The 13,587-nt window shown below is 38.6% G+C and overlaps 1 protein-coding gene across 2 annotated transcripts; it reads right to left on the bottom strand.

Annotated features, from left to right (window-relative positions):
- Positions 1 to 2,559: 2,559 nt before the first annotated feature.
- On the bottom strand, positions 2,560 to 8,793 carry pold3 (polymerase (DNA-directed), delta 3, accessory subunit). Of its 2 annotated transcripts, none has more exons than XM_063884947.1 (12): positions 8,633 to 8,793; positions 7,865 to 7,920; positions 7,350 to 7,449; positions 7,215 to 7,254; positions 6,973 to 7,105; positions 6,294 to 6,549; positions 6,016 to 6,088; positions 5,111 to 5,252; positions 4,466 to 4,569; positions 4,208 to 4,293; positions 3,976 to 4,057; positions 2,560 to 2,964 (listed from the first exon to the last, which is right to left on the bottom strand). In XM_063884947.1, the coding sequence occupies exons 1-12, from the start codon at positions 8,687 to 8,689 to the stop codon at positions 2,765 to 2,767; spliced, it is 1,329 nt and encodes a 442-aa protein (XP_063741017.1). In that variant the 5' UTR covers positions 8,690 to 8,793; the 3' UTR covers positions 2,560 to 2,764. The 2 variants fall into 2 exon arrangements, with proteins under 2 accessions (XP_063741017.1, XP_063741018.1); XM_063884948.1 differs by having other exon boundaries at positions 3,976 to 4,054.
- Positions 8,794 to 13,587: the final 4,794 nt, after the last annotated feature.

The raw sequence follows: 13,587 nt of genomic DNA, 5'->3' as shown, positions 1-13,587 counted from the left end.
GCTGCCGCCCTGTGGATGTGGATCACAATGACGTCACCCCGCTCCCCTCCCCACCGCGATTCTGTTGTTGTTAGATTATTGGGAAATTATTTATGAAAATGAACAATTAAAATGATGAAGGCACTAGCAACTCACAAGGTAGAATGAAATGAACGGCGTATTAAGGTGTGTCATTTTGACCTCTTTTCTTAACATGTCTTTAAATATCAGTGGTGGAAGAAGTACTCAGATCTTTTACTTAAGTACAAGTAGAAATACCCAATTGTAAAAATACTCTGTTGCAAGTCAAATGAAGTCTTTACAAAATCTTACTAGAGTAAAAGTACAAAAGTATTGGCCTCAAAATATACTTAACGTACGAAAAGTAAAAGTACTTGTATGCGTTGTGGCTCACTTGACTGGATTATGATCATTTTTCATAAATGTCTCAATCACATCATGTAAAGTTGGAGCTTATTATATGTCAGTTTGTTTATAAATGTATATATATTATATGAATCTATAAAGGAACTAGTAATCAACACTGTCAGATAAATGTAGTGGAGTAAAAATCTAAAAGTAGGAGTATATACAGTACAGATATACATACTCAGTAAAAGTTTTTAAAAGTACCTCACTTAAGTACAGAATTTGGGTAAATGTGCTTATTACATTCCACCACTGCTAAATACAGTATATACCTTCTATTTATAGGCCTTTATTGTAGGCTACTCACACTGTCTACCTCATGGCATGTACATTTCATTTTAGAAAAAGAGCAGTGTAACGACTGAACACGAGGAATATGTAGAGAGTAAGGCCTGGCCCTTAATGCTCTTCTGTAGCAGCATAATACATTTATGGGGAGTAAGACATCTAAAATGGATCTAATTTAACTATTTTACATACTGTTGGATCGTTTTATATGGCAAGATTATATAGGGGTATTAATGGAACATCTGAATAATTATGACTCTCAAATATAGGCATAGTGGAGGAAAGCACAATACTGAATTTGACTTTATTAGATAATGGGACAAATCAATTAACTAAATAAACACATTGATTCAAAAATAATACTAATATACAAATGTAATAATGCCATAAAGTAATATCTGATCGTTGGTTGCATTTTGTATATTACTGACAACCCTAAGACCAACATATCTAAAAGAAACAAGTTCAATTCAGGAAGGGAATATGGGAAATGTGCTTGTAATCATCTGTCAATCTATATTAATCTATAGACCCTTTTGCAGGCCCATCAATCCATGAAGCATGGAAAGCTTACAGTTTATGCTTTAACTTCCCATGAAGATCCAATTGTTTTGCAGAAAGTCAAATATATTATAATGAATGATAGGGATATATGCGAGCACAGCAAGGATATATAACAAAATGCTTCTTAAATGTAAATGTTTTGTATGATTCCACACAAACAGGAAGACATGTTTTATAAGCTAGTTTAAGGAAAATGTAAAGGAATTAACATGAACACTGGTGCTATTGTTATCCCCAAAAGAGGAACTGTAGCCTGTGACTCAGCTGTCTTTGAGAGAAGGAGGCGCAGCTGTGAGACCTCTTAAAATAAAAACGCATCATGTCTGACCTCACTCGACAGATGCCATAATGGAGCAAAAGCCTCGACAAACCACCATGGCTGCACACATATTCTGACCACTCCCTGAAACAGCGAAGGGAGGGATATCTTTTTTTCATGTTGGTTTGCTTAGCTAATCCAAATACCAGTTCTACTGGGAGAAAGGGTGTGGTGCTTCTGTGAGCTCACTGGGAAGTATGGCTGGTTGTCCTGGAGCAACAGGTCCCCAAAGTCCACATTGTCTACTGCTTGTCATCTATACATTTGGTAGAAAATACGGGAGGACTTTTCTGTAATTTGAGCTGGTTTTGTTCCTTTATTGACATTCTGATGCTTTGCTGTGGAAGGAGAAAGCGTGCAATTTACAATAGTGAATTACATATTTATAGGATACTCTCCAACCTCTCCTAACTGTCTAATTTCTGCAGAAATTTGGGAAAACACGCTTTTTATTTTCACATAAAGCCCTTCTGGACAATTTACTCATATATACATAGCTTCATTTTCAGGGGTGTTAAAAGTACTTTACTTAAAGAGTCCCTGTTGTGCTCACTTTCAGGTTTATGTGTGTATTTTGCTCCTCCCCTGGGACATGTCTCCATGCTTTAATGTACAAAAAGCTCTTTATGTTTCTCATACTGCCTGTGCTGCAGCACCTCTTTTCCCCCTCTGTCTGAAACCAGAGTCCAGTCTGCTCTGATTGGTTAGCTGGCCAGCTCTGTTGTGAGTGGTCAACCGCCTAGAGATGTCCCGCCCCTTAGTCAACGAACAACGTGTTGGGAGTGCTCGCCAATAGAAGCTTAGTGTTACATACAGTAGAGAGGTCACTATGTTCCAGAAGTAAACAAAGGAGTCCCATGGGGGCGTTTGAGTTGTGTACAATTACACTGTTTCAAGCATTAAGCATAGACCTGTCACAGTCGAAGCACAAAGTATCCTGAAAATGAGCAGAATATATTCTCTTTATATGAAACAACACATTCAGTTTCAGTGTTTAAAGTTTATTGAGTTCTCATGTATTCAAAGCAGGTAATGGTGAGGTGAAAAGGAAACTAGTCGTCACACTAATTTGCATTCGTCCAAGTATTTTAGGTTCAGCTTCATGAAAACCTCCTCACAGAATGTCTGCAGCAGTGTTCGTTGTTCCTCAGTGCCAATAAAAAAAGGGTCTGACGTTGCCCATCCTCATTTCTTCTGGAAAAATCCCATAATTGAAGCTTGTTTGGATCCTTTATTTGTGTTATTTTTCTTCTGGCTCTTCTTTTCGTCCAGTTTGTTACTCGCAGGTAGCTTTGCGGGGACGGGATGTTTCGGAGCGTGTTTCGCTGCCTGGAAGTCGTCTTCTGTTTCGGAGTACGATTCACTCTCATAGTCTTTCTCTGTCACTGTGAAAGAAAAAGAATATCGGGGTAAATGTGGGATTAATGTGTGAGTATATGGCAATAGGTGGGGGTGGTGGTTAATGGAACTGCATTATATCATAATGTTTTTAAATGGTTTCATCAAACCCCATTATCTATGGACACAAAAATCAGATGAATTTTCTTGATTCATTTGTTTTGAGAAAAACTGCTCTTAAAAAAATCTCAATTTTCTCAAATGTAACTATTAGCTTTTAAATCAGATCTTCATAATAATATTAATCAACCAAATATAATTGACTTTTTGGTCAGATAGAGCAAGCATGTTTAGAACAACTGGGGTTTTGAAAAAGTTTCCAATAGCTGCTGCTTTTCTTACATTTTATAGCCCATTCCTAAAAGAGTTTTTATATATTTGGCAGATTATTTGATGATTAAATACACATCTCTTGATATTTTTAAATACGCTTTTTATTGGCGACACCCTACTTTGAAATGGTCTTTTGTTCTTTGGTTATTTTGATATTGTTTAAAATTGGATTAGCAGAATTCCCTTTTAAGTGGGTGTTTTGAATTTCATTTAATAGGTATTTATATTTTATCCTATTTATTAATTTAGTCTTTTTGTATTTTTCAAAGAATGATCTTCATTTCACTGTTTTACTTTTTATTATCATTATTTAACGGCTCTCTTAAAGTGAAGAATCCTGTTGTTTGCTGCATGTAAAGCTCGGCTTGTGTTTTAAACTGTGACGTGTGCCTCGTTAAAGCACTCTGAGCTGCAGATGATGCATTACAAATGTGCTATACAAAAAAACCTGCTTTTATTTTGAAAAAAGCCAAGGCTTATTATTGTATTTTAGTTTGAGAATATAATCGATAATTCAGTATACTGGAATACTGGTATGTTACGAAAATGATCTATACTCTCTAAAAATACAAATGATGTATAACATTGGGGGAAAATGAAATAACATTAACAAATGTGATCCAGTTAGAGGATGTATTGGTGAATCATCGGTTTGCTTCTCATACCGATGCATCCTTCTTCATCTAAAAAGGTGCGTGATTTCAGGACTCGTCTCCTCTTCCTCGTATTCATCTCAGCACCTCTCTGCTGTAGCAATGAAAGAAAACACGTTATTGCTATATATCAAATACATAGAGAACACTTGATCAAAAGGCTATTAGTGGAACAAATGGATTTATATGACCTATATCTTTGTGTTCCAGTTATCACAGCAACCCTACAATATTGATCTCTTACATGTGAATGTGAAACAGCCTTGATCTCCTTCTTAGGACTCGGTGTCGGTTCTCTTGTTTCCACCTGCTGTGGAGAATCTGGAATCACTGAAGAGGTGTACAGATGTTAGGGCTTTTGAAATTCCCCTATTTCATTCAAATTAAAGGCAAATCTTTTCCTTTCTGTTGTCAACTTTCCAAGTCATTTGCCGTTTATTTTTAGGCAACAATCATTTTCAAAAAGTAATTTCCTGGAAATGACTTCAAGTTAGCAGCTCACCATCTTCATCGCTGCTCTCTGATACAGGCTTCTTAATCCTTCGTCTCTTTTTCTTGTCCATTTTCTCGTCTTCGCTGTTTGAGTCCTCGACTCGCTTGGTTTTGCTTAGGGGAAGAGGAGGAATTTAAATACATTTCAAGCGACCTTTGACTTGTGTGAGTCCGTCACAACTCAATAAATGCCCCTAAATTTAGGAGAAACTTTAATATTTCTATAGTCAGTCATTAAATGGAGAAAAACAGTCTCCTGTTCTTGTCTCTGTTTCTATTTAAAGTACTGAACACAAATTGGGACAATATATAGATATTATTAAAGGATATTGTGATAAGAGACTAGATATCGTCTTGATTTTGGATATGTTTATAATGTTATAAAATACAAGTTGTGTTTATTTGACTTCAATACAACAAAGCTTCAACAACAACTTTATAAACAATGTAACAGACTCTTGTACTATTTGCTTTTTAACTAGTTGGTCATGAAATCCCAATTAATGAAGATTATCAAATGATTATTATGTGAACATTTAGCGATTCAATTGTATATTGAGGTATTTTGTAAAACATATTTGAGATATACGATTTCTTTCATTTCACCGAGTCGTGGCACAACTCAATACTTCAAGTTAAAATAATCCACACACACCTCCTGAACTCTATCTTGGTGTCTTTAGGTTTTGGCTTCACGACAGCAGCTGGTTGTTTTTCTTCAGGTTGCGGAGGCTTCGGCTCAACCGATGAAGACGACGGAGCAGCTTCCTCCTGCTTCACAGGCTTTTCTGGTTTCTCTGAAGAAATAAGGAAGCTTTGGTCAGGAGGGTTAGAGATAATTCAGCACAACAACTCATCAAGTTGAGTAGCCCAGATTTGTTTTAAATGTGTTTTTCATCTGAAACGTCCGTCATGTTCATCAGTCTTGTTGTGTCAAGAAAAAACTCCATTTATTTCTGTTGGTTGTGGTTACTCCTGTTGTTCATCTAAGAGGTGAAGAGGGCTCACCTGAACTGAGGTGCTTAATACTACCGGGCTCTTACAATCTAAGTAATTTTATTAACAAACATTAACCATCATAAGACATGTATGGAGATATGTGAAATGTGTCACCCTCACAAACTATCTTCAGTTTGAGAAAAGGAGCCAAGACACATTAATAATACATCAGAAATTCCAGAGAGTTCATTTTTAGAAACATGTACAAGACAAAAACAAAATCCAAATAACTACTAAACACATCTAACACAAACTACTAAATGGTTCCTAAGCATTGGTTTATTTGTCTAAGTGAGTCAAACCCAAAGTCTTAATGGCATGTGTCCAACACCACAAAGGCACACATGTTAAAATGTGCAAATACATTTATCCGTCCATACACATAGAGTGACATTGCATGCCACTGCCATCAAATATTATCATGTTGGATTAAAGTATTTTGAATTGAATCCACCAAATGATCTTTCCTTAAAAAAAAATGGAAACAGAAGAATATTAGGAGTAGCAGAAGCAGCTAGCAAACATTGCAAGAAGGTTTTGAAACAACGTTAAAATGCTCACTTGCTGCTTGACTCCCAAAGAAGTTCATCATGGGATTGGCTTTTGCAGCTGGCTTGCTTTTGGGGGCATCATCCTACAATATCAAACACACCAGTTAAGTCACAACCCCCCAGCACATTGCAGTGGGAAGAAATCACCAGAAAGACTACAGCTGAAAACAGAGGTTTGCTGAAGATGGTCACCATTAATACAGGGGATACCCAAACTCTAGTGGCAGCTCGTAATAATTCAAAAACATGAATGAAACCGTTAATCATCGAATACTCTGTCAGACGTACCACAGCTGCATCCTCCTTCTGCTCAGACTTAACCTCTTTGCCGTTATCCTGGTTCTTAGGAGATGTCTTGTTCCCAAACATTCCCATGATGCCTTTCTGTGGCTTGATGGCAGGCTTTGAAGCCAGAATAGCACTCCCGTTCATGCAAGACTTTTTGCCCTCAGGCTCTGGTGAAGGAGATCTCTGGATTTCTCTCGTCTGCTGCAGCTCCACAGAAGACACGGGCACCGCACAGGCACAGCTGATCGCACTGAACCTGCAAACAGAAAAGGAGGAAGTAGGAACAACGCAGAACTTTCCTAAAGACTGGTATGATTAAACAGATGCGTCTCTTTTTTTAACCCTAGATTGCTGCTGGGTTACTATATTCACTAGACTACAGTAGGCATTGACGTAGACATTGGGTAAAATCATAGCTCTCTACAGTGTCAATATAAAACATGCTTTTATTTCCCGTGTAAGGCAAGGCAAGTTTATTATATAGCACGACAGGGCGATTCAAAGTGCTTTACAAAAACATTAAAAGCATTTAGACATTATGCAACACAAGCACCTAAAATAACAAGCCAAGAGAATAACAATAAAAGAAGCTCAAATAGAATAAGACATGTATACAATACTGTCAACACCCTGATTGCTGTTGAGCTTTTACTACAGGAAAGTATAAAATACAACATACTTGCTGCAGTTCTCCAGATTGTCTTTCACGGCATCATAGTCCACGCTGTAGAGGGGACCGCTGTCCTTCAGTAAAGCCTTCTGGACACTGTAGACGTGGACACTGGCTATCAAGCTCATCTTGGATTTGAAGTCTGGAAAAGACATCACACCTGAGCTTCTGCCTCTTCCTCAATAGATACCTCCATAAATAAACCAAGACACTGAATTTGAATTAGAAAATAGTGAAGTTTTAGTTCACACCTTCCAACTTGTCCTCTTTTACAATCAACACCTTGTGGCTCTGCAAGGAAACAAAAGAGCAGCAAAACTTAATAAAACGTCTCCAGAAAAAGAAATATGCAAATTACATTCTTGTTCATTTATTGTATTTCTCACCAACTGGCCGTTGTCCACAAAATTCCCTGACACGAGGTAGGTGGCATGGAGCTGAGCTGAACTCTCCTTTCTCTTGTAATCCAAATAATGGAAGAGCATTCTGCAAACAAGACACTGGTTTTTAACTGGTATTGTACTTAATATTAATTATATTGTTTGGGGACTGAGCAAAATGCGTCTCTGGGGTAAAAACGAAATTCTTAGCCTTGTTAACCTATTTTGTTTATTATAATTTAAATAATGTATAATAATTTGTATAATTTAGCCTACATTTTGCGTAGTTATTGTACAGATGTCTGGGTAATGATTAACACTTGGCGCTTCTTTCTTGATATTATAATTTATTTATTTTAGGTATCACCTGCCCGATAGTCAAAACCTGGTTAGCGTGGTGGGGATGTGTTTTTCTTATTCATAGTTTATTCCATGTAGCGAATACCTGTTTATGTATGACCACCTAGACTTGTGCCCATTTCTGCTAATTATTCCAACAAAAAATAGAAAAACCCACTCACTGTTTGGCTGTGTTGACATGGACTCCTAGAGTGAGGCTCAGCCACTTATAGGTCACCTGGTAAACAAACAAAAAAACACACAATGCAACATTAGAGTTAATACTCAATTGTTTTCCTTGGCACAAGAACGAGACACTTATGAGAAAAGAATAACCATGATTAATTACCAGTTTAATTTCTGCAACTGTTGTATAAACACAGGCAAGTTGCCGTTGAAATGGTGAGACTAACTGCAGCATTAATTAACTATTAATACCAACTAGCCACTCAGAGGACATCCTGATGTAGTTTCAAAATAAAACAACGTTAACAATGTGAGCTATCCTCCCTTTGTTTTTAGATAAGAATAAATAAAGAAATCAAACGTAAAGACTCATTTCACTTCAGGGTGATAGCAGGCCACCTCAGAAAGTCACTCAGAGAATATCAGGACATTCTGATGTATTTCAAAATAAAACACACAGCCGTTGGCGGACCCATGCAGAAGCGTTGAGCTGCAACTAGTTTTAAAAATGATATTTTGTTTAACTTAAGCGACCATTTCTAATACTATACATAAGCCGAATTAACCAAAGCCCTTTATTAAGTCGTTCAAAGGTGTATGAAACGCCATGATAAATAAAAAAAACAGCCCAGAAGCAAAACAACCCGTAAACAAGCTGTGTTTTAATGCAGTTCAGCAGCTATTCACACCGAAGTGAACTCGGTTCTAACGTCAGCATTAATGTTAAGGAAAGAGGACATGTGATAAAATAAGAGTACACTCACTATCTTATCCTGGTCATTGACATATTCGTCGATGTTATCCAAATATAGCTCGTCCATTTTGTCAGATTATCCGTCTTGTTCGGCCGGTTTAACTGCGCGGGAAGGTTAGTTTATTTACATCCGGTTAAATGTCACATGTCTGTTTCTTCTTCCGGTGGGATGAGAGGCTGCAGAGCGCCCTCTGCAGGTCAACACCGGCTAAAGGCTGAAAACAGTGATGGAGATTTTCTATATCAATGAAAACAAATGCAATGTTTACTTCTGTAGCAACGTTTCATACAACCTACAGTGTTCTGTCTGAAATTACAGAGCGTTTATAAAATAAAGAAAATGTAGGTTTATTCCTTGACATTAAGCAGCCTTTCTACATTTAAAATCCTCCTCCTTTTACTTTTATTTGCACAATAACTGTATCATGATGAGGTCCTTCTTCTTTTTCTGCCTGCAATGGTGTGGAGCGATAAGTCTACACCACATTTGAATACCTGTCGTTTGCTATTCACAAAATTGCAGCTGAGTGTTTGGAACCAAATACTTAAGAAGTAGTGATGGAGTAAAAACATTTCAAGAAGGAATTGTGAAGGAAACAATACAAAATGTCAAGTCACAGCAGGTTGCACTCTCTCAAATACCCATGGACTTCTTAAATCTTTCATGTGAACATCCATATTTAACACGACAGGTACAATATTTTCTGCTTCCTCTATTCATTTCTTTTAAATAGCTCAGACACATTTGTAAAACACTGGAGGTTCCTCAGAGTTATAGAATACGAAGGAGCCTTTAATCATCCCTGGGAGGGGAAATTTTACATTCTGCATTTGACCCATCCTAGTGTTAGGAGCAGTGGGCTCGGGGGACAGTGTAGGGAACCGTGCCTTGCTCAGGGACAAGGCACCGTTCCCTACACCTCGGTAGCACTTGGTCTTTCGGGGACTTGAACTGGTGACCTTCCCAGGCCAAGTCCCTATGGACTTTGCTACCACCGCCCTCATAGAGGGAACATCAATCAGAAAGTATACTATTTTAATTTGTTTTGGGAATTTGCTGCATTTAAACGTTTCCTCTCATACTTGTCACACAACTTTAAATTAAGTGGTACAGCTTATAGCTTAATATAAATGAGCAGATAAAGATCACTGTGACGGAGTATCAATCTTTATTTTAGTGAAATGTCAACACTTTTATATGCAATCTGTGTCTTTTGAAGAAATATAATGACAAGGCTACTGGGAGATCATACATTGGTTAAGAATTAATGACCGCTAGCTTGAATTGGTATTCATGCGGAAAAGTGGTGCAGCAGAAGTCACTAATAAATGGAGATATATAGACTCCACTGTACGCTGCGGGGAAGATATCCGCTGCAGTTATTAGTGCATAACGACACGGTCAATATACATTTGAATTTTAATGAGCAGCTGTGACAGACATGTTCAGGAAGGACAATGTGAAACCTTCGCTGACCTCATCATCAATTGTAAGTTTTCCAGACAAATATCTGGGCAACACGAGGGCAACTTCCCCCCAGCTCCACGGCTCGTCATCATCCGTCTGCATCGGGTGAGGCTCATTATGAGATGGAAATGAGGCTAGTGAAACTGCTCATACATCACTTGTTAGGATACATCTTTTTCAATTGTATAGAAATGAGATGAGGAGCAGAGGCATACATATTGATGGTGTGCATGATTTTCATTCGAGTCGATTTGTCGTTCATGAAACGCTAAATCAAAAAGTTAGAAGCAGTATTTTTCAAATGTCTAACAACAATCAGAGCGGGTTTAAAGGGGCCCTGTTCTGCTCATTTTCAGGGTCATATTTATATTTTGTGCCTCTTTATGTCATGTCTCCATGCTCTAATCTTCAGAAACTCTTTATTTTTCTCATACTGCCTGTGCTGCAGAACCTCTTTTCACCCTCTGTCTGAAACCAGAGCCCAGTCTGCTCTGATTGGTTAGCTGGCCGGCTCTGTTGTGATTGGTTGACCGATGGAGATGCCCCGCCCCCATAGCCCATCATGTACAATGTGTTGGAGTGCGGGTGTTACATAGTGATGTCACTCAACATGTTGTGGAGTTGAAGTATTTGCTCTATTTCAAAAAAATAAAACCCAAATTGTTAAAATGCACAAATTACAATCAGAGTAACATACACACTCAGCTGAACACGGGACCAGTTTGTTGCTGGATTTAGTAAGTATAACACTATGAGTTTTATATAAATGTAATGCAGTAAAAAGAACAACATTTGCTTATAATTGTATATTTTCTATTTTCACATTATGTGCAATGCCTTTTAACATACTGCTGTAACAAAGACAAATCCCAAATTGGGATCAAAAAGATAAATCTTATCTTTAAAAATGAAGTATTTGTGGCACAACGTGGAAATACTCAAGTAAAGTGCAAGTATTTATAAATAATACTTGGGTAAATCTACTTTATCACCACCTCCAGCGAATGATGTGGTGGGCGTAAGATCCAGTTCTAGGCTTCATAACAGCCCAGATGTGTAAGATAATAATAACGTTGAGGGGTCTCCGGGGGCTCCCATTAATGCGACCCGTTATTGTAATAACAACACAGCGGGGGTGCTTGAGGAGAACATCGCCTTCCATGCAGGAGGGCAATGTTTGATTCCTGGAAAATGCAATGACCTTTACAACCTCAATCATATCAGAGAAGAACAATAAGGACTGGCCTTTCAAACGCAACAAATCATTGATTGCTCTGCAGTGGAGTTCACTCCTTCCATGTGGGGGGGCGACAGCATTTATTCAACCCATGTTAAATTAATTAAAAGGTCTGCCCTCGTTATTGATGGCTCACTAGTAACAGGAATTGGAATTAAACAAAAAGTAGAGCACAAACAGGAGAAGGTAAAAGTCTCTAATAAAGCAATTCATAAATATTTTGTAACAGCTACCGTCAATCCTGAGACAACTTTAATTACTTGTGAGATTTGTGTGTTAAAAAAGCAACAATGCCATATTATCAAGCCCCCAAAATCCTAATAATATGCACTGTTGGTCCTCAGAAAGGCAGCAGATCTCCTCTTAGAGATCAATCTGACAATATTTTGGATGCAAGGCCTGAGTTAAACCATGCAAACCGATTCTCCCTTCAGGGATATCGGGGTGTAAGAAGTCAAGAGGTTCATTTTGTTTTATTTAGAATAACTGGCGACATTTTGACTGCTGTTCTTGGATCTTCTATTATCACATTTGACTGCTCCAAAGTGACACTAGAGGCTCTTAGAGGAATGCATAAGGAATATATTAGATGTCTCTTCTGCTGCCTGGAGGCACAATTCAAAGGTGACCTCAAAAAGGCGACGTGTCTGCAGAGAAGTTATCTGCTTAAATCCTTAGCTGCTGACTTTCTGATTTGTACAACAGCGGTCACACCCCCATCACGGCACTCGGGGAGGCAGACGTGTGGAAAAACATGCAGAGATCAGATCCATGCAGAAACACAGCAAACAAACAACATGCTGTGCAGCCTCTGGATCCAACGCTCAGATTCTTCCTCATGCTTCAGGCAACAGATCAACATCTGGAGAAATGTTTTCCTGACAAACACCAGCTGAGACGCCTGTTGTCATCAGACATGACGTCTGATCTGAATTGTAATTGTCTCCCCTGCAGGTGGAAAGTTGACGACACAGTTGGAGCGGTGAAATTTATCATGAAACAAGTTTATTATATTCTCACAGAAGAATTAAATACAGAGATTTTTGGAGGAAGCAGCCTCAAAGACATCCCACTTGGGAAGGAACAAACAAAAAGACAATCCACTTAATGCCATTGTTCACCCAAATCACACAAAACACACTTTTCCTTATGCCAACTGTTCATTATGTTTTTAAAATACAGTCATTATCAAAAAATCTCGAGTTGTCTACGGTCGCCAACAGTTGCAAACACACTGCAACGACACAAAACACTTGCATTAAGAGAATCGTGCTGCCTGATGTAAATATTAAAGCACAAACACTAAAACGTGACGCACACAGCTGGGACCTGTCAGTACATTTGAAGGCTAGCTGCGTTAGCTAGTTGTGAAGTCAATGAAGATGTTTCTTCATTTGCACGTGTTACTCCTGCCACGGTATTGTCAGGTGGAATGAACATGCAGTTTCATAAAGATGCAAATCATCCCACATGTTCTTAATGCCAAGTTACAGCTTCAAGCAGACAGAACAGAAGGCACCAGGCATATTGATGTTCTGTGTATCGATGTTTGTGTGTGGTCTCCTGCAGTGCTTTGTACCAGCAGCATGAAGATGTCACACTGTGCTGTGTGCGGGCACATCTCAGTATCTGATTCTCCACTTTTTTTTATTTGATGAGGCTTCTGGTTGAACGGGCTGCATGTGGCCGTGCAGAGTGTTGACATGCAGCTCACAGCGGGGAGCGCCATCATCATGCAGAGCAGGAGGCCGCAGAGGAGCCTGCCGGGCTGTAAGTGTGTGAAAGTGTGTTTTAATGATTAAGGAGGGTGCGATCACCATGCACAACTGGTAGCCAGAGTCAGAGCAGAGATCTTCAGGGAGTTTCCTGCGTAGACAGGAACACACACACGAACTGGGAAGTGTTTGTATACTGTCCACTATTAGGTGATATCAAAACAAAGTGCTAAATAAAACAGAAACATAAACGAAAATACAGAACTGACTCCCCCCTTCCCAGGTAATAACCAGAGTAACACAAAGCTTTGTGATTGAAAACACTCTCCAAAAAAGCCATGAAATACATATTTGTTATTAATGTCTCTCCTGGGACATGTCTCCATGCTGTAATGTTCAGAAAGCTCTTTATTTTTCTCATACCGCCTGTGCTGCAGCACCTCTTTTCACCCTCTGTCTGAAACCAGAGCCCAGTCTGCTCTGATTGGTTAGCTGTCTGGCTCTGTTGTGATTGGGCAACCGCTTAGAGATGTCCTGCCCCTTAG

Source organism: Eleginops maclovinus, chromosome 6, assembly GCF_036324505.1.
Source record: "Eleginops maclovinus isolate JMC-PN-2008 ecotype Puerto Natales chromosome 6, JC_Emac_rtc_rv5, whole genome shotgun sequence".
In the NCBI taxonomy this organism is placed as follows: Eukaryota; Metazoa; Chordata; class Actinopteri; order Perciformes; family Eleginopidae; genus Eleginops; species Eleginops maclovinus.
Note: the sequence above shows the minus strand (reverse complement) of the source record. Positions and strands in the feature narration are given on the sequence as shown.

Coding starts and splice junctions, on each gene's coding strand:
- pold3 (XM_063884947.1), bottom strand. CDS start 8,689: ATGGACGAGCTATATTTGGATAACATCGACGAATATGTCAATGACCAG. Junction 7,106..7,214: donor AAAAGAGGACAAGTTGGAAG/GTGTGAACTAAA, acceptor TGTCTTTTCCAG/ACTTCAAATCCAAGATGAGC. Junction 4,294..4,465: donor AGAGAGCAGCGATGAAGATG/GTGAGCTGCTAA, acceptor ACACCTCTTCAG/TGATTCCAGATTCTCCACAG.